The sequence below is a fragment of the Rana temporaria genome, chromosome 4 (genome assembly GCF_905171775.1).
Source record: "Rana temporaria chromosome 4, aRanTem1.1, whole genome shotgun sequence".
Lineage (NCBI taxonomy): Eukaryota > Metazoa > Chordata > Amphibia > Anura > Ranidae > Rana > Rana temporaria.
Window position 1 is genome coordinate 379,341,602 of NC_053492.1, and position 24,383 is coordinate 379,365,984.

At 46.0% G+C, this 24,383-nt stretch overlaps 1 protein-coding gene across 1 annotated transcript in view; it reads right to left on the reverse strand.

Annotated features, from left to right (window-relative positions):
- The window catches only part of PCNX2 (pecanex 2), a 229,399-nt gene that overhangs the window by 199,868 nt on the left and 5,148 nt on the right, over positions 1-24,383 (reverse strand). Inside the window, exon 3 of the mRNA XM_040351012.1 lies at positions 20,080-20,158. Coding sequence (XP_040206946.1) covers positions 20,080-20,158 — 79 coding nt within the window. The remainder of the gene's footprint in view (positions 1-20,079; positions 20,159-24,383) is intronic.

A 24,383-nucleotide genomic window follows, 5' to 3' on the forward strand; every position in this document is an offset into this window, starting at 1 on the left:
CGGGTGGCTGGCATTCTGCAACTGTGGGGGGGCATCATTTATAATTTTGACTTTTACCAAGTGCACCAACTTTCTTAAAGCGCCCCAACAATAGCTAGCTAGAGACTCATATTACCTCTCGTTACTATTGTTACACTTTTGTCAGAGAACCAACCGTGGAAGAACTGGCAGACCTGTCTTGCTCGGACCTACGAGCACAGTGCGCATGCGCGCGCATACGAGCACAATGCGCATGCGCGCACATACGGGCAACAACACCATAAATACTGTGTTCTTTACTGCGAAAAGGCACGTGCGCCATTACGCACGCAATGCGGGCGGGACTCCTGGCGTCAGTGCCCTATTTAAAGCTTGTTGCAGCAATCACCAACTGCTGCATGATCTTCAGCCCTTGATGTGATCCTGAGTTCTTGTTCCTGTTTTCCTTGTATTCCTGTTGACGACCCGGCTTGCCTGACCAGACTTCTCCGTGCATGACCCCTGGCTTGTCTCTCGGCTCATCCTTTGTCCTGTTTCTGTCTGCTGGATCCAGTGTATGACCTCGGCTTGCCTTCTGACCTGTTCCAGTCACTCCCTGCTTTCTGTGTATGACTACTGGCTCGGCTCCTGACTCCGCCCCTGGGTTTCCTGCCAGTCCATCTCATCTGCTACTTCCGTGGTACCCCTACCTGACTGCGTATCCTGGTCTACAGCTGATCTCCAACATCTACTCAGCAAGTCGCAGCTGGCAACTCCTGCATCTCTGGGCATAGCTCACCCTGTGTCACCTCCAGGGGGCGTTCTGCACTTAGTCGCAAGGGAAGCCCTCTCAACACTTCGGCCTCTGGTAAGGTACGTGACAACTTTATTTGTTTCTTTAAGCATTCGGTCATTTTATGGTCAGTTTAGGCCTGGCATAGTTACCACTAGTGCACATTAGCAATATAGCTCCATTGTATAGTGATATCCTGTATGTCAGTCAATATCTATACTATGTTCAATCTATTTTGTGTTCACTTGGTCAACTATTGACCTTATTCACAACACATTAAGCTATCTTTTTACTATCTGATTTGGTGTTTGTTTGTCTGGTAGAACATTATAGCTGGGTGCTGTGCACTGCCTAGCAGGTTTTGTGGTGCTATATAGGCCTCCAGGGCCGCCATCAGGGGGGTACAGGCAGTACACCTGTAAGGGGCCCGGAGGTCCCCAGGGGCCCGGATGGCAACCCCCTTTAAAAAAAAAAATTTTTTTTTTTTTTTTTTTTTAGAGGTCCGGAGGTCCCCAGGGGCCCGATGGCCCCGGATGGCAACTCCCCTTTTTTTAATTATTTTTTTATAAAAAAAAATATATATTTTTTTAAATATATTTGTATTTTATTTTTTATTAAAGGGCCATTTTTTTAGGGGTACGGGGGGCCCGGAGATCCCCAGGGCCCCGGATGACAACCCCCCTTTTTTTTATAAAAAAAATTATAATTTTTATATATTTTTTTATTTATTTATTTTATATATATATATATATATATATATATATATATATATATTTTATTATTATTATTATTATTATTATTATTATTAAAGGGCCCAGAGGTCCCCAGGGCCCCAGATGGCAACCCCTCTTTTTTTTTATAAAAAATACATTTTTTTTATATTATTTTATTTCTTTTATATATATATATATATATATATATATATATATATATTTTTATTTTTTTTATTAAAGGGCTCAGAGGTCCCCAGGGCCCCATGTGGAAAACCCCCTTTTTTTATTTTTTATAAATGTTTATTTTTTTATTTTTGTTTATATATACTTGTTTATTTATTTTATTAAAGGGCCCAGAGGTCCCCAGGGCCCTGGATGGCAACCCCCTTTTTTTTTTTTATAAATGTTTTTTTTTTTTTTCATATATATATATTTTTTTTATTAAAGGGCCCAGAGGTCCCGGATGGCAACCCCCCTTTTTTGTAATTTCTTTTTATAAATTTTTTTTTAAAATAATTTATATATATATATATATATATATATTTTTATTAAAGGGCCCAGAGGTCCCCAGGGCCCCGTATGGCTATTTTTCTTAATTTATTCTTTTTTTTTTTAAAGGGCCCCCCCGCTTCTCAATTCGCAGCAGCCCCCCCCCCCCCCCGCTTCTCAATTTCAGGCGGCACCGCCCCCCCCCCTGGTTCTCTGCTCCAGGGGGCCCATGCCTGAAGCTGTGTAAGGGGCCCCATAATTCCTGATGGCTGCCCTGTAGGCCTCCACCCAACCAGGTGAGTCAGAGAGTCAGAGAGGTTGAGGCATCTGAAGAGTTCAAGGCCAAGATCAGGAGAACCCATTCTATTCAGTTGCTACATTGATGTATAACTGAGAGACTAGTTCCCCCTTAGGTCTGCTGTACTTCTGATCGACATAATATTTTCATATTCAGTCCAACTGTGTTGCTTTCAAATCTGCCCACTGTCGTGCGCTGTCAATCAAAAGTGGGGAACTCATTTTTCAGTTCCCCTTCCCTCTCTGCCTACCAAGTGACAAGTCATTTCCCAAAAATGGGCACTGCCATATTTGTCGTATTTTTACATTTGGCTTTCAGCAGGGAATAGACATGCCCTACTCTTAGTACTCGGTGTACCTCTGTACCCCAGCTCAGAGACAGTCTTTATTACTACCAACTTCCTACTCTGAGAACTGACAGTAATTATGTAAGAATCTACTGCTGCCATATCAATAGGTTCTTAAAGAAGCAGTGGAAAGAACTGGGTAACAGTCACAGGCTGAGTACTGAAGCCCCCCCCCCCCCTCCATCATTTTAACTTTTGGTGTCGGTAAAAGCTGCCAGGACTGAGTCATGCTGATAACAGAGGAACCAGGCAGCAAACAGAAAGTTTATTATTTTATATCTTTTTACAATTTTATATATTTTAATATTCACTGCAATTTTTTTTTCTATCAGTCCTGTTGGTGGGCTTTGGTGAGATATCAGGGGTCTAAACAGACCCCTGATATCTCCCCTTCAAGACAGAGAATGGGACTGAGGACACAGATTCCCTAGTCCCTTTTTCTACTGTCTCAGCATTGAAGAAAAATGGACAGGAGACAGCGACGAGGGGGGGTGGAGGAGAAGGACAGGGGACCGGAGGAGCGTCCAGAGCATACGGGGGTAGGGTGACCACATGTCCCGGATTGCCCGGGACAGTCCCGCATTTTGCAGGTCTGTCCCGGGCACATTCATTCCAGGACAATGCAGTGTCCCCGAATGAAACTGATACAGACACCCCCGGGCCAATCTGATGCCCCCAAAAAAGGCCGCCACATCACCACTTTACTCAATGACAGTACTTGTCCTGGCCGGGAATACCTGGAGGAGCACAATCCCATCCCCTGGGTGTGATTGAAGAAATCATAAATCCCGCCTCTTGTGTCTGTGCTGTGATTCGTTACAGCACAAGCTGATTTTTGGGAAGGGAGGGTGTCCCTGAATGGTAGTTTGGAAATGTGGTCACCCTAACGGGGGGAGGAGTAGAAGGACAAGGGACCGAAGGAGTGGCCAGAGCACACTGGGGCAGAGCAGAAGGACATGGGACTGGAGGAGCGTCCAGAGCACACGGGGGCAGAGCAGAAGGACAGGGGACAGGAGGAGCGGCCAGAGCACACGGAGCCAGAGAAGAAGGACAGGGGACCTGAAGATCAGCCAGAGCCCAAGGGGGTGGAGGAGAAAGACATGGGACCAGAGGAGCGGCGGGAGCACACGGGCCCGAGGAGAACAAAAAGGGATAGTAGGAGCGGTCGGGGGCCCTAGCAGGAGAGGAGGGAAGCCGGCAGCGGCGGACAATGGGGGGTGGAGGAGAAGTACAGGGGACCGAAAGGAGTGGCCGTAGCACACGGGGTGGAGGACAGGGGACCAGAGGAGTGGCCGGAGCACACGGGGCAGAGGAGAAGGACCGGAAGAGTGGCTGGAGCACAAGGGGAGAAGGACAGGTGAGCAGAGGAGTGGCCGGGGCAGAGGAGAAGGACAGGGGACCGAAGGAGTGTCCAGAGCACACTGTGGTGGAGGAGAAGGAGAGGGGACCAGAGAAGTGGCCAGAGTTCACAGGGGCAGAGGAGAAGGACAGGGGACTGGAGGAGCGGCCGGAGAACAAGGGGTGGAGGAGGTGGACAGGGGACCGGAGGAGCGCCCGGAGCACACAGGGCTGAGGAAGAGGACATAGTGAACAGCCAAGGATGATCGCCGCAGCGCAAGCCGCGCAGCCATTACTTTGACATTCCCAGGCTGTCAATGAAACCGGCCCACCTAGAAACTCCCGGTAGTCCCAATGGCCAGTACATGCCTGCACTCAGAGCTTTGAAGAGAGACAAGTACACAGTATAGAAGGATATGCTTTTTTCATATTTCATGTCTGAGGTCTACAACCACTTTAAGGAAATTACTGGCAGAAAGTTGTTGATATACCGTTTTTGAATTCCCCTGATTGTCTTAAAGTGTTACTAAACCCACAACAGTAAAATCAGTCTGTATATGCTGCACAGCATGCTTGTTATACTCACTGTGGAAATTAAGGGGTTAATCCTCTGCATTGTGTAAAAAGGCTGTTTTATCCTGTATGCACAGATCCTCGCCTCCCTGTACTGTCTATCTAGGGAAACCCAGTTAACAGAGGCAGAGTAGCCAATCTGAACATACTCATTGCTCAGTTGTGTCTTTAATACTGGAGAGAATAATTATTTGTTGATCAGAGCTAGCCTGGTCACATGATATTGACATCACACATGTTGGCGTGTATACAAGCTGTAGTGGAAATCTACATCTTCCTGAACTCAGCAGAGAAACTGTGCAGTTTATCACTGACGTGGTATACAGATCAACCAAAAAGGTATATAGTGGCAATATTTTCATGTAAAAAAGGCGGGTGAACTATTTTCATATTACTGGGTTTAGTAACACTTTAAAGCACAAATTACATTTAAATTGTACCTTTGTCAAATGTCTTGTTTAGTCAGTGGATTGATCTGTTTGGGAGATTTCCCACCACTTTCTTTTCTGACAGGAATTGAAGGATAATCTCTACAATAGGAAACAGATGACTGCCCAAAACAACAAAAATGTTTCAGCTACTCAACATGTGCCAGGCCCAACAATAGAAAATAATAGAAAGGAAATAGCAAACCACAGCACACTTATAATGTCGCATACGTTCATGTTAATTGAAAATTAAATCACTGTGACAATTATTGTGACAGTCCCCACCCATGGTAACACTCAGCTGACACAATTCAGGGCAGGGAAGACAGGGCTTACTTGTAGAAATAAGCCAAAAGCAGTGTGCGTATATACATAAACACATCACATACTAACCACAGCATTCAAGTATCCCTTAGGCCCCGTACACACGGTCGGACCGAACCGATGAGAATGAACCGAAGTTCAGTTTCATCGGACCAAACAGATCGTGTGATAGGCCATCGGTCTGTTTTCCTTCGGTCCAAAATTGTAAAACATGCTTCAAAACCGAACCGATGGACCACTGCCCGATCGGTCCAAACCGATGGTTAGTACAGAAAAGCATTGGTTCAAAACCTGCGCATGCTCAGAATCAAGTCGATGCATGCTTGGAAGCATTGAACTTCGTTTTTTTCAGCACGTCGTGTGTTTTACGTCACCGCATTCTGACCCGATCGGATTTTGAACTGATGGTGTGTACACACATCAGACCATCAGGCCACTTCAGAGGTGAACCGATGGAAACGGTCCGTCGGACCATTCTCATCGGTTTTGTCCAACCGTGTATACAGGGCTTTAAGCCCTGTACATACGATCGGAATTTCCGATGGAAAGAGTCCGACTGACTTTTTCAATCGGAATTTCCGAACCGTGTGTATGCCCTATCGGAGTAATTCCATCGTAAATTCCGATGAATTCCATCTGAGTTTACATAGAGAACATGTTCTATTTTACTCCGATGGAATCCCATCGGAAATCCGATGTGAATTTGGTCGGACAAAAGTCCGATCGTGTGTCCGACATCAAAACCATGGATTTTTTTCTGACGAAAACACACGGTCACACAAATGTTGTCTGAAATTGCAAACGTCAGGAACGCGGTGACGTAAAACACTGCGACGAGCCGAGAGAAATTAAGTTCAATGATTTCGAGCACGCGTCAAATTGATTTCAAGCATGCGTAGGATTTCTGTGTGTTGAATTGTGTACACACGGTCAGACTTTCCGACAAGAACTTATGTTAACGGAAAATTTGAGAACCAGCTCTCAAACATTTGTTGTCGGAAATTCCAACAGCAAATGTCCGATGGAGCATACACACGGTCGGATTTTCCGACAACAAACTCACATCGAACATTTGTTGTCGGAAATTCTGACCGTTTGTGCGGGGTATAAGAAAATCTGGGCAGGCCAGAACAATAAAAGCTCTCTATTTCAGGATTATAATGTTATTTTCTGATTTTTTTTTTGTAAATTCTATGTCTGTGTGCTTGCTCTCTAGTCTCTAGCTCACTGGAATTCAACATGCGGCCTGCATGCAGCTCCACAATACTTGCTGTTTAGCCCGTGCATCTTGGCACCCAGTAATATTGCCATCTGATACCCTTAATGCACCACCTAATTGCTGTGTCCTGCAGTTTTTCTAACCTGACTGCTCCTGGTTTAAAGCTGCATTATGTTTCCTAGCAGGCAGGAGGAGCTTTACATCCTTCGGCTTTCTGTGCATATGAGATGGCTGCAGATGAAATCCTGCCTGATGCACAGTCACTTCTGCTTAGGTGGGGTGGAGAGGTGTGCACAGTTTGCTCTGTATACTGTACATAAACCTCTGATTACAGCACACTGACAAGCAGCCATCCGCACAATATTGACAGCTTTCCTTCCAATATTCCTTCCATGTTGTCTCTCTTGTGCTTATTGATGAAGCTCCTTATATCTACCATGCCTAGGATAGCTGTGGAGAAGAAGGCCCTTTCTCATGTTAAAGATGAGGTATTGCTGTGAACTTAACTAAATATGTCCTCATTAGTACACAATGGGCCTGATTTACCAAGCCTTTACTCCATGACTCATGGAGTAAAAGCAGGAGTAGCAGCCGTTTGGCCATTTACTAAAGAAATACGCTGCTAGTGCAGTGTATTTCCCTAGTTACTAATGTGCTCCGTGCGCCCAGGAGAGGGTGCATTGTGCACCAGTACAGACCTGGCGCACGGCACATTAAACTGTAAATTGCGGGGGTTTGGGCGGGAGTTTATTAGGGGGGGAGGTGGGGGGATGCAGGGGAAGTGAAGTGACATGTGTTTTAAAGTGTTTGGCGGGCCGAATTGAAAGGGAAAGTGTTTTTTGAAAACAGATCCCCGTACGCTTACACAGTGCGCCTGAACCTCGGGAGGTTCATTTGCATACTGGGCATGCGCAGAGAGAAAAGTCAGGGATTCCCGTGCGCCTTGTCAGTACGCCGTGAAAATCTTGGTAAATACCAAGCGGCGTACCCGTGATTGCGCTGCGTGACGCGGCGCACGGGAATCTCCGAGCTGTTTTCAGCCCTGAAGGGGAACTCCGCGCCAAATTTCAAACTTGAAATCGGCGCGGATCCCCCTTCAGGGCTACATTAGGCTCTTAGGCTTGGTCCGGAACGTGAGGGGTTAAACCCGCGCCGATTCGGCGCGGGGGTCCCCCCCAGATCCAAACCAAGCCCTCATCCCAAGCATGCAGTCTGGTCAGACAGGAATGGGGGAGGGGACGAGCGAGTGCCCCCCCCCCTCCTGAGCCGTACCAGACCGCATGCCCTCAACATGGGGGAGTGTGTGCTGTGGGGGAGGGGGGCACTGCCCCCCCACCCCAAAGCACTCTTGCCCCCATGTCGATAGGGACAAGAGCCTCTTCCCGACAACCCTTGCCATTGGTTGTCGGGGTATGCGGGCGGGGCTAATCGGAATCTGCGAGCTCCCTTTAATAAGGGGGCCCCCAGATGCCGGCCCCCCACCCTATGTGAATGAGTATGGGGTACATCGTACCTCTACCCATTCACATGGGGGAAATGTAAAGTAAAATAAAACACCACACAGAATAAAATATTTTATTAATCTGCTCCAGAGCCCCCCCTTTCTTCTTTAGCTCTCTTAGAAGGGGGGGTTTCTTCTCTCCCGATCTTCCGCCGGGACCCTGGGCTTCGGTGATTTCTGCCGGGGGAGGGCGCCATCCCTCGGTCCTCTTCGGAGCCTTCCGCCGGATGCCCCCACCCCATTTAAGCTCTTTTTCATTAGGGAGGGGCATCCGGACTTCGGGGTCTTCTGCCGGGGGATGGCGCCTATCCCCCGGTCTTTCCGGTGCCTTCCGCCAGGGTTCCGGTCTTCCTGGTCTTCTGCCGGGGGTGCGCCAACTCCCCGGTCTTTTCTCTTCTGTCTTCTCTGCTCCCTCTTCTGCCTGGCTCCCCCGCGGAGCCAGGGCTTTCTTCCGTCTTCTTTCTTCTCTCTTCCTTCTTCTGCCTGTCTCCTCCGGGAGCACAGGGCTTGTCTCCGCTGTCTTCTTCCTTCTCTTCCATTGGATGTTGACACGACGAGGTCCGGCGCTGGAATGCCGTCTGAGCAGTGGGCATGGACTTATATAGGGCAATGCCACCATGTGACCTCAACCCATGTGACATCACATTCCCATCATGCCCAGGGAATGTGATGTCACATGGGTTGAGGTCACATGGTGGCATTACCCTATATAAGTCCATGCCCGCCGCTGACACGGTATGTCAGCGCGGAACCTCGTTGTGTCAACATCCAATGGAAGAGACGGAAAGAAGGAAGAAGACAGCGGAGACAAGCCCTGTGCTCCCGGAGGAGACAGGCAGAAGAAGGAAGAGAGAAGAAAGAAGACGGAAGAAAGCCCTGGCTCCGCGGGGGAGCCAGGCAGAAGAGGGAGCAGAGAAGACAGAAGAGAAAAGACCTGGGAGTTGGCGCACCCCCGGCGGAAGACCGGAACCCTGGCGGAAGGCACCGGAAAGACCGGGGGATAGGCGCCATCCCCCGGCAGAAGTCGCCGAAGTCCGGATGCCCCTCCCTAATGAAAAAGAGCTTAAATGGGGTGGGGGCATCCGGCGGAAGGCTTCGGAGAGGACCGAGGGATGGCGCCCTCCCCCGGCAGAAATCACCGAAGCCCAGGGTCCCGGCGGAAGATCGGGAGAGAAGAAACCCCCCCTTCTAAGAGAGCTAAAGAAGAAAGGGGGGGCTCCGGAGCAGATTAATAAAATATTTTATTCTGTGTGGTGTGTTTTTTTTACTTTACATTTCCCCCATGTGAATGGGTAGAGGTACGATGTACCCCATACTCATTCACATAGGGTGGGGGGCCGGAATCTGGGGACCCCTTTATTAAAGGGGTCTCTCAGATTCTGATAAGCTCTCCGCCCGCATACCCCGACAACCAACGGCCAGGGTTGTCGGGAAGAGGCTCTTGTCCCTATCGACATGGGGGCAAGAGTGCTTTGGGGTGGGGGGGCAGTGCCCCCCTCCCCCACAGCACACACTCCCCCATGTTGAGGGCATGTGGTCTGGTATGGCTCAGGAGGGAGGGGGGCGCTCGCTCGTCCCCACCCCCATTCCTGTCTGACCAGACTGCGTGCTTGGGATAAGGGCTTGGTTTGGATCTTGGGGGGGACCCCACGCTATTTTTTTTGCGCGGGTTTAACCCCTTATGTTCCAGACCAAGCCTAAGAGCCTGGTATGCACCTGGAGGGAACCCACCTTATTTTTTTTTTGGGGGGTCTGGAGTTCCCCTTCATGAACAGCGATCTGTCATTTACACATGTCAGTCCCCCCCCCTACAGTTAGAACACACCCAGGGAACATATTTAACCCCTCCCTCGCACCTAGTGTTAACCCCTTCCCTGCCAGTGGCATTTTTTGAGTAAGCAATGCATTTTTTACAGCACTGATCGCTAGAAAAATGCCAATGGTTCCAAAAAAGTGTTCGATGTGTCCGCCATAATGTCGCAGTACCGATAAAAATCGCTGATCGCCCCAATAACTAGTTAAAACAACAAAAAAAAAAAATTTGTAGACGCTATAACTTTTGCAAAAACCAAACACTAAACGCTATTTGCGATTTTTTGGAACCAAAAAGATGTAGAATACGTATCGGCCTAAACTGAGGGGTTTTTTAGTTTTTTGAATATATATTTTTGGGGATATTTATTATAGCAAAAAGTAAAAATAATTTTTACATATGTGGGCGGGACTTACGCAAGTCCCGCCCACATATATAAACATCGTTCAAACCACACATGTGAGGTATTGACGCGTGCGTTAGAGCGAGAGCAATACTTTTACCACTAGACCTTCTTTGTAACTATAAACTGGTAACCTGGAAAAAAAAGAAAAAGGTCGCCTATGGGGATATTCACGGAATTCATTTTGGCCCCATTGCAGGAGTGTTTCCAATAGTAAAGCGTGACATGTAAGGTATCTATTTACTCAGTGTAACATCATCTTTCACATTATCCCCAAAAAATGGGCTCACTTTTGTGTTTTGTTAATTTTTAACCACTTGAGCCCGGACCATATTTCTGGTCAATGACCGGGCAAGTTTTTGTGATTCGGCGCGGCGTCGCTTTAACTGACAATTGCGCAGTCGTGCGACGTGGCTCCCAAACAAAATTGGCAACCTTTTTTTTCACACAAATAGATTATTAAATGTGCGTGTTTACTTCTGTCTTTAACACCTCCCCTTCAGGCTGGAAAGCATCAGATCAGGGGAAACAAAAAAAAAAAAGCTCTCATTCCATTGCAGCTTGGTTCCTACATGTGTGATGAACTGAGCATGCTCAAACACTTAGAAAAAAAATATCCTTTCTTTTTAAAAGGTGAAAAACACTCATTGGATGCTCATAGAGCGTGGTTTGGATTAATTGCAGGTGTGCCCAATTACAAGCTCACCCAAACTAGAGACTGCAATTTGTTCATGTGATTTCAATTGCTTCATTACTAGCACTGTTATAAAAAGCTTGGATCGATCAGTCCTCAGCTGCCCTCAGAAGGGGCAGGCTGGCAGAAATGCTGTTGCTAAACACAAATGTGGTTTGTTGCATGGGTTTTGTTTTATTTTGCCAATGGTTTTGGTTTATTTTTAAATGATGTTCACTTTGATGTATTTGTCTATGTGGCCTTATTTTATGAAAAATGTGTAAAGCTATGGTTATTTAGAATTTTGAAATGTATTTTTGTTTGTTTGTCTTTTTTTGCTTTCCTTGTTTTGTTGACCAATAAAAATTACTTTAAAATTGTTAAGTTTGTCTTTTGTTACTTTTTCATGCTACATATGTTGACAGCTGCAGCTGAACTAGGTTTGGGCCTAACAAATTATGTGTGATTTTTGTCTAAGCTTCTTTCCTGGTGTGTAATCATGAAATGTTTGCCATGTTTATTCTCCATGACTTTAAAGACAAAAACTGGTAAGTATTTTATTTATTCTGCAGTGGTCCTCAGCCCTCAAGTACCCCCGACAGGACATGTTTTGGGGATTTCTCTTATCAAGAATTGCTGTCCAGACTGTATTTTAAAGCACATGTGCAAGATGAAGGAAAACCTGCAAACATGGCCTGTGGGGGGGGGTTTGCTATTGGTGGACAGGCTTGACGTGCTGATTTACAGCACTGTGCTTAAATCTAGCGCAAGGCAATCCTATTCAAATTGTGGGTGTTTGAGGGAAGCCAAGTGAGTGTTAGAACCCCTGCTTTGTGTTTTTTTTATTTTTGTGTTGAGCTTTGTGTCCCTTTTCTTAAAATTGGCTTCACTTCCTGTCACACAGCTGAACAGGAAGTGAGGTTAAAACCCTACCAGTGTCATTTCTTGGGGACACAGGTCAATCTAACTAGTGTCCCCATTAAGCAAATTGCACTCCAGCACTGCTGTGTACACCCCAAATCATGGGTCTTCAAACTACGGCCCTCCAGTTGTTCAGGAACTACAATTCCCATCATGCCTAGTCATGTCTGTGAATGTCAGTGCATTACAAGGCCTCATGGGATGTGTAGTTCTAAAACAGCTGGAGGGCCGTAGTTTGAGGATCCCTGCCCCAAATGATTATTTAGTTTGGGGTTTAGTAAAGGCAAAGCCACTCTGCAGTACAAGCATAGTTGCTTAAAATCAGAGAGGAAGCACTGATGGTTTTAACATCCAATCCTGTAGAAGCAAAGTTGTTTTGTTTGCACTACAAGTGCAAAGCAAGGAAGAAAGAAAAGTGGATTTGCCTTTAGTCAATGGACCCCAAAGTCCAAGATCCCTAATAATTTGGGGTGTACACAGCAAAATGCTAGAGTGCAATTTACATAATGGGAAACTATTTAGATTGATCTCTGTGTCCCCAAGAAAAGATATTAGTAAGGTTTTACCCTCACTTCCTGTTTGGCTATGTGACAGGAAGTGAATGAATTAGAAAGGGTGAAGACACCTCACAAATGTTGTCACTATCAGGGGTGCAGACATCCCCAAAAAATGAGCAGATAATACTTATTTGCAAATTAATAATTTTTTAGTTAACATTGGGTGGGGTGCTCTAACGCACACATTCCTACATATTAGCAACGCTCTATCCTGGCCTATTGGCATGGTTATATTTTCTTAGGGCTCTCAATAAAACTCTATGAAATTTGTGCTTAAACTAGAACCAGGGGCGGACTGACAACTCATGGGGCCCCCGGGCACTAGAAGATTATGGGGCCCCTCTGGCTTACAGATGACCACCACGCCAGGAGGTAGTGCAGAGGCGGGCAGCTAAAATCTTGGGATATTCACATTAAAAGCATGTCATTTTCGGACATATCAGGGACAGATCTAAAAAAAACACAGATTTTTACATACTGTCCCTGGTTTTACTGAGCCTGGCAACCCGGATGGGGCCCCCTAGTGGCATGGGGCCCTCGGGCAGTGCCCGAGTGACTCAATGGTCAGTCCGCCCCTGACAAGAACTATAATCAACAAGTTTTATTTTCTTTAATTTTGGATAGAGTGAGGGAGGGTTATAGGCCCTGTCAGTTTATTTTGTATTATCTGTGTCCAATTGGGGAGATTTGCCTTCACTTCCTGCCCCATAGCCAAACAGGAAGTGAGAGAAAAACTATGCAAATTAACCACTTCCCGCCCAGCCTATGGCCGATTTACGTCCGGGAAGTGGTTACACAATCCTGACAGGACGTCCTGCAGGATTTCATGCCGCACGCGCCTGTGGGGGCACGCAGCGCGGCGATCGGTGATGCGGGGTGTCAGTCTGACACCCTGCATCTCCGATCTCGGTAAAGAGTCTCTCACGGAGACGGAGACTCTTTACCACGTGATCAGCCGTGTCCAATCACGGCTGATCACGATGTAAACAGGAAGAGCCATCGATGGCTCTTCCTCACTCGCGTCTGACAGACGCGAGTATAGGAGAGCCGATCGGCGGCTCTCCTGACAGGGGGCGTTCGCGCTGATTGTTTATCAGCGCAGCCCCCCCTCGGATCACCACACTGGACCACCAGGGATGCCCACCCTGGACCACCAGGGTGTGCAAAAACAAAAAATATATAGAACAAAAAAACAAAAAGCAATAAAAAATAAGAAAAAAGATGCCAATCAGTGCCCACAAATGGGCACTGACTGGGAAAATCAGTGCCACCCCACAGTGCCCATCCATGCACAGTGCCCACCTATCAGTGCCCACCTGTGCCACCCATAAGTATCCATCAGTGCCACCCATAAGTGCCGCCCATCTGTGCCGCCCATGAGTGCCCATCAGTGCCGCCTATGAGTGCCCATCAGTGCCGCATAGCAGCGCCGCCAATCAATGCCACCTCATCTGTGCCCGTCAGTACTACCTCATCGATGTCCATCAGTGCCATCTCATCGGTGCCCATCAGTGCCGCCATATCAGTGCCCGTAATTGAAAGAGAAACACTTATTTACAAAAAAATTAACCTAAAAAAATAAAAACGTTTTTTTGTTTCAAAATTTGCAGTCTTTTTTTAGTTGTTGCGCAAAAAAATAAACCGCAGAGGTGATCAAATAACAACAAAAGAAAGCTCTATTTGTGGGGAAAAAAGGACGCCAATTTTGTTTGGGTACAGTGTTGTATGACCGCGCAATTGCCATTCAAAGTGCGACAGTGTTGAAAGCTGAAAATTGGCTTGGGCGGGAAGGTGCGTAAGTGCCTGGTATGGAAGTGGTTAAGGGAATCCAGTGCCCCCCCAGAACTAGTGTGTGGGTCCCCTGAAAATTACTGGGCGGGGTTATACAAAAACAGGGTGTGACCTTGACAGGAAGGGGTGGGTCATTTTTCTATTAGGAGGTGCAGATATGTAGTCAGGCCTAGGGCAGAACCAAACCTAAATATACTACTGCATATTAGGGCTTATTTAGACCGGAACCGATTTACAGCGTGTTTTTATATTGTGGGAGGAAACCCACGCAGGCACAGGGAGAACATACAAACTCCATGCAGATGCTGTCACGGGCGGGATTCGAACCAACGACTCTTTTGCTGCTAGGTCAAAGTGCTATACACTACACCACTGTGGTGAACGAACATGATTGCAGCTGAAAGCATGAGATCTTTTATTTTTTTTTTCAATACCATGCTTTCCAGCCTTATTGACCCCGCCTCTCTCCATAAAGAGGACCTGTCACACACTAGTCCTATTACAAGGGATGTTTACATTCCTTGTAATAGGAAGAAAACTGATCATTTTTTTTTTTTATTTCAGTGTAAAAAATTATAAAACTAAATAAAAATAAATAAGAAAACCCAAAAAAAAAATTTTAAAGCGCCCCGTCCCGACGAGCTCGCGCACAGAAGCAAACGCATACGCGAGTAGCGCCCGCATATGAAAACGGTATTCAAACCACACAAGTGAGGTATCGCCGCGATCGTTAGAGTGAGAGCAATAATTCTAGCCCTAGACCTACTCTGCAACTCAAAAAATGCAACCTGTAGAATTTTTTAAACGTCGCCTATCGAGATTTTTAAAGGGTAAAAGTTTGACGCCATGCCACGAGCGGGCGCAATTTTTAAGCGTGACATGTTGGGTATCATTTTACTCGGCGTAACATTATCTTTCACAATATATAAAAAAATTGGGCAAAATGTATTGTTGTCTTATTTTTTAATTCAAAAAAGTGATTTTTATCCAAAAAAAGTGCGCTTGTAAGACCGCTGCGCAAATACGGTGTGACAAAAAGTATTGCAATGACTGCCATTTTATTCCCTAGGATGTCTGCTAAAAAAAAAATATATAATGTTTGGGGGTTCTGATTAATTTTCTAGCAAAAAAATTTGGATTTTCACATGAAGGAGAGAAGTGCCAGAATTAACCCGGTGGGCAAGTGGTTAAAGTACTCATGGCTATAAAGAATAGAGTCATTGCTCATTAAAAAAAAAAAAAAAAGGGGGTCCCTCCAAATTAAATTACCAGGCCCTTCAGGTCTGGAATGGATATTAAGGGGAACCCCGCCGTAAAAAAAACCCCAAAAAATGGTGTGGGGTCCCCCCAAATATCCATACCAGACCCTTCAGGTCTGGTGTGGATTTTAAGGGGAACTCCACCCCAAATTGAAAAAAAAAATGGCGTGGAGTCCCCCTAAAAATCCACACCAGACCCTTATCCGAGCACGTTGACCTGGCCGGCCGCAGAAAAGAGGGGGGGACAGAGTGCGGCCCCCCCCCTCTCCTGAACCGCACCAGGCCACATGCCCTCAACATGGGGAGGATGTCCCCATGTTGATGGGGACAAGGGTCTCATCCCCACAACCCTTGCCCGGTGGTTGTGGGGGTATGCGGGCGGGAGGTTTATCAGAATCTGGAAGACCCCTTTAACAAAGGGGACCCCCAGATCCTGACCCCCCCCCCCCTGTGTAAAATGGTAATGGGGTACATTGTACCTCTACCATTTCACCCCAAAAAAAATGTCAAAGTGTTAAAAATGACAGTAGCCGGTTTTTGACAAATCTTTTAATAAAATCTTCTTTTCTTCTTTCCTTCGGGTTTCTTCCGCTGCTTCTTTCTTCTCGTCCACATCTTGCCCGACGTCTTCTTATATCTTCTCCGTCCGTCCTTCAGCCTTCTGGTCCCGCATCTTGTGTCTTCTGCGGTCTTCTTCTCGGTCCGCCAGCCTTCTCGTCCGCATCTTGTGTCTTCTCCGGACCCAGCGTTTGAATTTGAATTGGCCGTCGTCTTCCCGCTCCTGGGACCCGCCCCCCTCTGACGCCACAAGTAAACTCCTTAGAAGGTCATGTGCGTCAGAGGGGGGCGGGGTCACATGAGTGTGACACAGCGGGGGAATTCAATTTCAATCGCGCCGCCCGGAGAAGAAGTTCCCGCCGTGTCACACTCATGTGACCCCACCCCCCTCTGACGCACATGACCTTCTAAGGAGTTTACTTGTGGCGTCAGAGGGGGGCGGGTCCCAGGAGCGGGAAGACGACGGCCAATTCAAATTCAAACACTGGGTCCGGAGAAGACACAAGATGCGGACGAGAAGGCTGGCGGACCGAGAAGAAGAACGCAGAAGACACAAGATGCGGGACCAGAAGGCTGAAGGACGGACGGAGAAGATAGAAGAAGACGTCGGGCAAGATGTGGACGAGAAGAAAGAAGCAGTGGAAGAAACCCGAAGGAAAGAAGAAAAGAAGATTTTATCAAAAGATTTGTCAAAAACCGGCTACTGTCATTTTTAACACTTTGACATTTTTTTTGGGGTGAAATGGTAGAGGTACAATGTACCCCATTACCATTTCACACAGGGGGGGGGTCAGGATCTGGGGGTCCCCTTTGTTAAAGGGGTCTTCCAGATTCTGATAAACCTCCCGCCCGCATACCCCCACAACCACCGGGCAAGGGTTGTGGGGATGAGACCCTTGTCCCCATCAACATGGGGACATCCTCCCCATGTTGAGGGCATGTGGCCTGGTGCGGTTCAGGAGAGGGGGGGGGCCGCACTCTGTCCCCCCCTCTTTTCTGCGGCCGGCCAGGTCAACGTGCTCGGATAAGGGTCTGGTGTGGATTTTTAGGGGGACTCCACGCCATTTTTTTTTTCAATTTGGGGTGGAGTTCCCCTTAAAATCCACACCAGACCTGAAGGGCCTGGAATGGATATTTGCCGGGAACCGCACGTCTTTTTTTTTTTTGTTTTTTACGGCGGGGTTCCCCTTAATATCCATTCCAGACCTGAAGGGCCTGGTAATTTAATTTGGGGGAACCCCTACACATTTTTTTGTTTGTTTTATGAATGAATCCCTTTAGAATTGTCAGAGCCGACAATTCATTATAGCCGCGTGTGAATTTTTAAATGACTTTTTTCCTTCTGAATGTCATTTTGTGCAGGGGCAGTTCTAAGTGCGGGAAAAATGCGCTATTTCACATGCTGACATTACACCCCCCCATGGTACGAAATTTAAAGGAATATTTCACTTTTATTGTTTCACTTTAAGAATTATTAATTTCACTGCTCCCGAAAAAACGGCCATTTTAAAAAATAAAAAAAGCACTGATACATGTTCCCTGGGACAGGACTGAGGTCCCCAAACACTTTTTAGGACAAAACTTGCAGATTAGCCTTTAAAATGAACACTTTTGATTTCTCCCATAGACTTCTATAGGGAGTTCGGCGCGGCTTAACATATTACTTTCAATGCGCCGGCTGCTACGCTGGTTCATGCGCCCAATTAAGCCTCCACCCGGAGTACTAATTAACGCATGAACCAGCGCAGCGCACAGAGCATAGTAAATCAGGCCCAATGTTTGTAGTTTTTACAGTGATTACCAAATCAAACAATTTTAGCCCAAAATTCAGTAATATTGGTATATTATTTGAAAGCCAACCATGTCATTTAAATAAAGTGCTTGTAATATGCCCAGGCTGAAAAGTTGATTTAACCATTTCTTTTAACCACTTAACCCCTGGACCATATTGCTGGTCAATGACCAGAGTACTTTTTGCGATTCGGCACTGCTTCGCTTTAACTGACAATTCGCGCGGTCGTGCGACGTGGCTCCCAAACAAAATTGACGTCCTTTTTTTCCCACAAATAGAGCTTTCTTTTGGTGGTATTTGATCACCTCTGCGGTTTTTAGTTTTTGTGCTATAAACAAAAATAGAGCGACAATTTTGAAAAAAATGAATATTTTTTTGAATTTTTGCTGTAATAAATATCCCCCAAAAATATATAAAAAACATTTTTTTTCCTCAGTTTAGGCCGATACGTATTCTTCTACATATTTTTTGTTAAAAAAAATCGCAATAAGCGTTTATTGATTGGTTTGCGCAAAAGTTATAGCATTTACAAAATAGGGGGTATTTTTATGGCATTTTTATTAATATTTTTTTTTTTACTAGTAATGGCGGCGATCTGCGATTTTTTTCGGTACTGCGACATTATGGCGGACACTTCGGACACTTTTGACACATTTTTGGGACCATTGGCATTTTTATAGTGATCAGTGCTATAAAAATGCATTGGATTACTAGAAAAATGCCACTGGCAGTGAAGGGGTTAACACTAGGGGGCGGGGAAGGGGTTAAGTATGTCCCTGGGTGTGTTCTTACTGTGGGGGGGGGGGTGGCCTCACTAGGGGAAACCACTGATCTTCTGTTCATACATTGTATGAACAGAAGATCAGCATTTCCCCCCCTGACAGGACCGGGAGCTTTGTGTTTACACACACAGCTCCCGGTCCCCGCTCTGTAACGAGCGATCGCGTGTGCCCGGCGGCGATCGCGCCCGCCGGGCACGCGCACGCCCCTGGTAGCCTGCGAGAGAGCCGACGTAGTATGACGGGCTCTCGCGCAGGAGAGCCAACCTGCCACCATAGAATGACGGCGGCAGGTCGGCAAGTAGTTAAAGCGGAGGTCCAACTAAAAAAAAAAAATATTAAAAGCCAGCAGCTACAAATACAGCAGCTGCTGATTTTTAATATATGGACACTTACTTGTCCAGGGTGCCCGCGATGTCGGCAGCCGAAGCCGAGCATTTGCTCGGCTCTCGGCTGCCCCCGCCGCCATCCTCGGTGAGGGAATCAGGAAATGAAGCGTTGCGGCTTCACTTCCCGATTCCCTACTGCACATGCGTGAGTCGCGCTGCGCGTCTTCACTGGTCCCTGCTGTGTTCTGGGAGCTGTGTGTCTCCCAGAAGACAGCAGGGGTACAGAGTAGGCACAGAAAGTGGTGTAGATCACTGAGGTGATCTATACCAGGAAGTGGGAGCAAAAACCTGTATTACTCAGGTACCTGCTCCCCCCTCCCACCTGAAAGGTGCCAAATGTGACACCGGAGGGGGGGAGGGTTCCAAAAAGTGGAAGTTCTATTTTTGGGTGGAACTCCTTAAGTTAAAGTACAACTAAAGACAAAACATTTTCTTTACTTTTGGATAGAGAAGAGAGGGATTAGAACACTGGTGTGTTTTAATAGCTGTCTGTGCTACCGTTAGGAAGATTCACCCTCTCTATTTGTCCTGTGTACCATTATTATTGAAAGCGAAATTAAAAGAAAATCCCAAATGTAGTGTTGTCCCCAGAAAAGTAATAGAGGGCAAATCTTCCAATGGGGACACTAGTTCTGGTGACCTGGAGGTCCTCAAGGCGCTCCCATAATTTGCAGGGATTCCCTCTTACTTCCTGTTTTGGCTATGGGACAGGAAGTGAAGATAAATCTTTCCAATTGGGGTACAGATGACAAACAAAATAAACCAACAGGGGTTATGACCCTCCCTTACTCTACCGGGAATGAAAAACAAAATTGCCTATAGTTCTGCTTTAACCATACACAGCTAGACTTTACGCATTCAGCTCTGTGGGGGCTATATCCACAAGCTTATCTATCAGCACAGGGGTAAATATCTATCAGCACAAATGTCAACATAGCACAACAAATTATCAGCCCCTTAATATTTAGAGACAGTTGTAAAAGTCACTGAATTTTACAAACTGTCAGTAAATTAACTGATGGTTGGCAATCCTGGTACCACTTTTTACAGATATTGTAAAATAGTGCTCCTAGAAATGTTTTGGCAACTCTGTAATCTATATTGTTATTATATATTATAAAGTAATATATGGTGTGTATAATTGTATACCAATAAAATACTTACCAGTGAGTCTGGGGAAGTTGCAGTGTTGCTTTCCTGATGGCTCTGTGTAACTTCGTCAATATCCAACTCTACATTCTTGCTGTCGACAACAGAAAAATATTTAATGATCACCATTAATTTATACTTGGCACAGCAAAAGGTATGCCATGCACATCACAACAGGGTCCAATTTCACCCTTATATTGGAGGGAGTGTGGGAGGGTGGGAACTCATGCTCAAATATGGTGGCAGTGTAGTGTGATTCATCCATATTGGGTAGATGTGATCGATTTAATCAAGAAGATCAGTGGGATTGAAGTGGGATTGGACCCCTGGTAGTGCTTGTTTAATGTGATGGGGGATTCAAGGAAGAAGTATAGAGTAACAATTATCCAATTTCTGTTGAATGCAAAGAAAGCATTGATCTCAAAGCACTGGAAGTTAAAGGAAATACTGAGGACAAAGGATTGGTTGAGGGAGATAGATACAACCAGATTAATGAAAGAATTAATTTGTTTCCAAAAAGATTTGGAGACGAGATTTCATAGTACCTGGAAGAGCTGGTTGGAATTGAAACAATCCCCGAAATATACAAGGTGTATGGGGAGTGGGATCAGTACTTAGTTGTACAATCCCTGGAATACACGAGGTGTATGGGGAGTGGAAGCAGTACTTAGTTGTACAATCTCCAGAATACACAAGATGTATGGGGAGTGGGATCAGTACTTAGTTGTACAATCCCCAGAATACATGAGGTGTATGGGGAGTGGGAGCAGTACTTAGTTAGTCCCTATGTTCTCCCCCCCTTTTTTTCACAATTTGTTGGAGGGTAGTATGGAGGTAGTGGGATTAGATTCACCCTCCTCCTGTTTATTTAAATACATAAATAAATATATATAAGGGAAGGATATATACTCACCCCTTTTTTTTCACGATTTGTTGGAGGGTAGTATGGGGGTAGTGGGATGAGATTCCCTCTTCCCCTCTTTATAAAAATGAAATAAAATGTGAGTGTGTCCAATTGTCTTTTAATACATTTTTACGTTTATACGGATTCACACTATGTGGAGCAGTGGCGGCTGGTGAAGTTTTAGGATGGGGGGGCGCAATACCCCGCCCTTCCACATTTGGTCCCTCCCACTTCTCATAAGCCACACCCCTTATAGAATCCACCACTCCGCCCCCTGTATTCCACTTGCTTCCACTCAATGTCAGGAGTATACAGCTCAGCGTCACAGCACAGAGTATATAGCCCCAGCATCACAAATCATGGTATATAGCGCAGCCTTACAGATCGGTGCAAACAAACTAAAATATGTTAGTAATGAAGGACTCGAAATGGGCAGGAGATTACCAGAGACTGCGGACATACTGCACAAGATTACCAGAGACTGCAGACATACTGCAGGAGATTATCAGAAACTGCGGACATACTGCACAGGATTACCAGAGACTGCGGACATACTGCACAAGATTACCAGAGACTGCGGACATACTGCAGGAGATTACCAAAGACTGCAGACATACTGCAAAAGATTACCAGAGACTGCGGACATACTACACAAGATTACCAGAGACTGCGGACATACTACACAAGATTACCAGAGACTGCGGACATACTACACAAGATTACCAGAGACTGTGGACATACTGCAGGAGATTACCAGAGACTGCAGACATACTGCACAAGATTACCAGAGACTGCGGACATACTGCACAAGATTACCAGAGACTGCAGGAATTACTTGTCCTGCGACTTGGGACTTAAATGTTGCATGACAAGTCGTACCCCATGATTTCCAATGAGAACCGTTCATATCTGTGCGACTTCAAAGTAGTCCCTGCATTACTTTGGTCCCACATTGATGCAACTTGAGGTCCATAGACCTCCAGAATACACAGGCATTGCTTTAAGTCACATCAAAATTGCAGTAGAATTGTGCAACTTTCAGACTGCATTAGCCTGAAAGTTGCAAGATTCTGCCACAATTTTTTGGTGCGATTTTGCAGCGACTTGAAGCAATGCCTATGTATTCTGGAGGTCTATGGACCTCAAGTCAAGGTGGGACAAAAGTAATGCAGGGACTACTTCAAAGTTGCACAGATATGAACAGTTCTCATTGGAAATCATCGGGTCCAACTCATCCTGCAACTTTCCAGTCCCAAGTCGCAGGACAATTTGCAAGCGGGGGGTGGTGTGGTGTTGACGGCCGATATTTTCCCTGCACATTAAGTATAAAAAAAGTTTTTTTTTTAATAACTGGGGGGGTGGTCTGGTGGGGTAGTGTTACCGGCCGCTATTTGTGCTGTAATGAATTTTTACATAGAAAAGAAATGTTGTTAATAAGTGGGTAAATGAATTATAAAAAAAGCCGGTTATTGAAAAAAACTTTTTTTATAATTCATTTACACACTTATTAACAACATTTCTTTTCTATGTAAAAATTCATTACAGCACAAATAGCGGCCGGTATAACTACCCCACCAGACCACCCCCCCCCCCCCCCCCCAGTTATTAAAAAAAAAACTTTTTTTATACTTATTGCTAAATTGAATCAAATCTAAAAAATAAACTGTTAATAAGCTTAATATATTTAACTAATATTAAATCTAAAACAAAACATTGATTGGGGGGGGGGGGTTGTTGCCTGGCATTATTTTTGCTGAATATTAAATATTAAAAAATATTTAAAAAAAAATATAAAAAAAAATTGGATTAAGCAGGGGGGGGGGGGTTGAATGTCGATGCCAGCCGCCGAATATTATGTTTTTTATTAAATATTATATATTTATTTAAATAAGCGGGGGGTGGGGCGAATATTAGATGAAAAAAAGACTTTGACTTTGACTTTGAATATGGGATTTGCCGGCGGCCGAATAAGAAAAAAAAAACTTTGTGGAAATCGCGGGTGAGGTTAGAGCCATATTTTTGTGCCAATGTAGCACCGCGTCTGCAATCCCGTGATTGCACAGACGTGGCGCTACTCCTACAGCACTGTGCCCGGCGTCCGGCGCGCGGACACAGTGCACATAAGGCCCTTTTTTGGAATTTTTTTTTTTCTAAAAGGGACAGATTTAAAACATTTTTTTTTTTTTTTTTTTTTTTACTGACTGGGGGATGGGGGGCGGCGCCCGGGCGCCCCTATGGATGGGCCGCCACTGATGTGGAGTATTTTCTTTTTTGGTCATGCCATTTTGAATACTTGAGAGGAGTTGCACCATAAGCCTTGTTGACTCACTGAGCATATGCCCATTTGAGTCCTCTCACTCCGGTAAGCCACTAACCGGTGGTGCGTCTATCGTCTGTGTTTTCACTTCAACATTGATGTCACGTGAAATCCCACTTCTATTTACACCATTTGTTTTCACTGTCCATTCAAAGACTGTTATGTTTATGTTTTAAAACAACCTTTATATGATGGCACATGGACTTTAGTTTGGGTGTAACTTTCACATCTTTTTTTCATTATTATTAATTTTTGTGGCCATTGCACAGTGTACATTAGTTTGTATATATATATATATGTATTTTCATTTTTTGAGCGCTGCACAAAAATTTGACTTTTCACATATGCCTTGATTTACACTTGTCTTAGTGTTGTGCTGACTGATATTAGCACCCGGAGCATGCTGGGACTGTGACGTCATAAGAGGCCTATATAAATCGCTGCACACCGGCCATTACAGCGGGAGGGAGCGCTGGGTCAACATCGAAGAGGAGAAGGCAATAAGGCGATGCAGAAGACCGGGCCCCCCGCTGGTAAAAGAGCTGAAAGAAGACAGCGGTGGTGCCCGGCAGAAGAGAAAAAGAACCGGAGAGTGGGAGTAGAGAGCGGAGAAGTCGGAAGACCCCCCGAAGTTGGAAGAAGACCCCCCGAAGTCGGAAGAAGGGAGAAGACCGGGCCACCGCCGATAAAAGAGCTGAAAGACAGCGGTGGTGCCCGGCAGAAGACCCCCGAAGTCGGAAGAAGACCCCCGGAGCTGCCTAATAAACTACTTTTAAAACCTGTGTAGTGTTTTTTTTTAATTGACATTTTTCTACCACCAGGTGAATGGGTAGGGGTACCCCCTACTCATTCACATAGGGTGGGGGCCAGGATCTGGGGGCCCCCTTATTAAAGGGGGCTCCCAGATTCTGATAAGCCCCCCGCCCGCAGAGCCCGACAACCAACGGCCAGGGTTGTCGGGAAGAGGCCTTTGTCCCCATCAACATGGGGACAAGGTGCTTTGGGGTGGGGGGGCCACAGTGCGCCCCCCTGCCCCAAAGCACCCCCCATGTTGGGGGCATGCCGCCTGGTACGGCTCAGGAGGGGGGGGGCACTCAA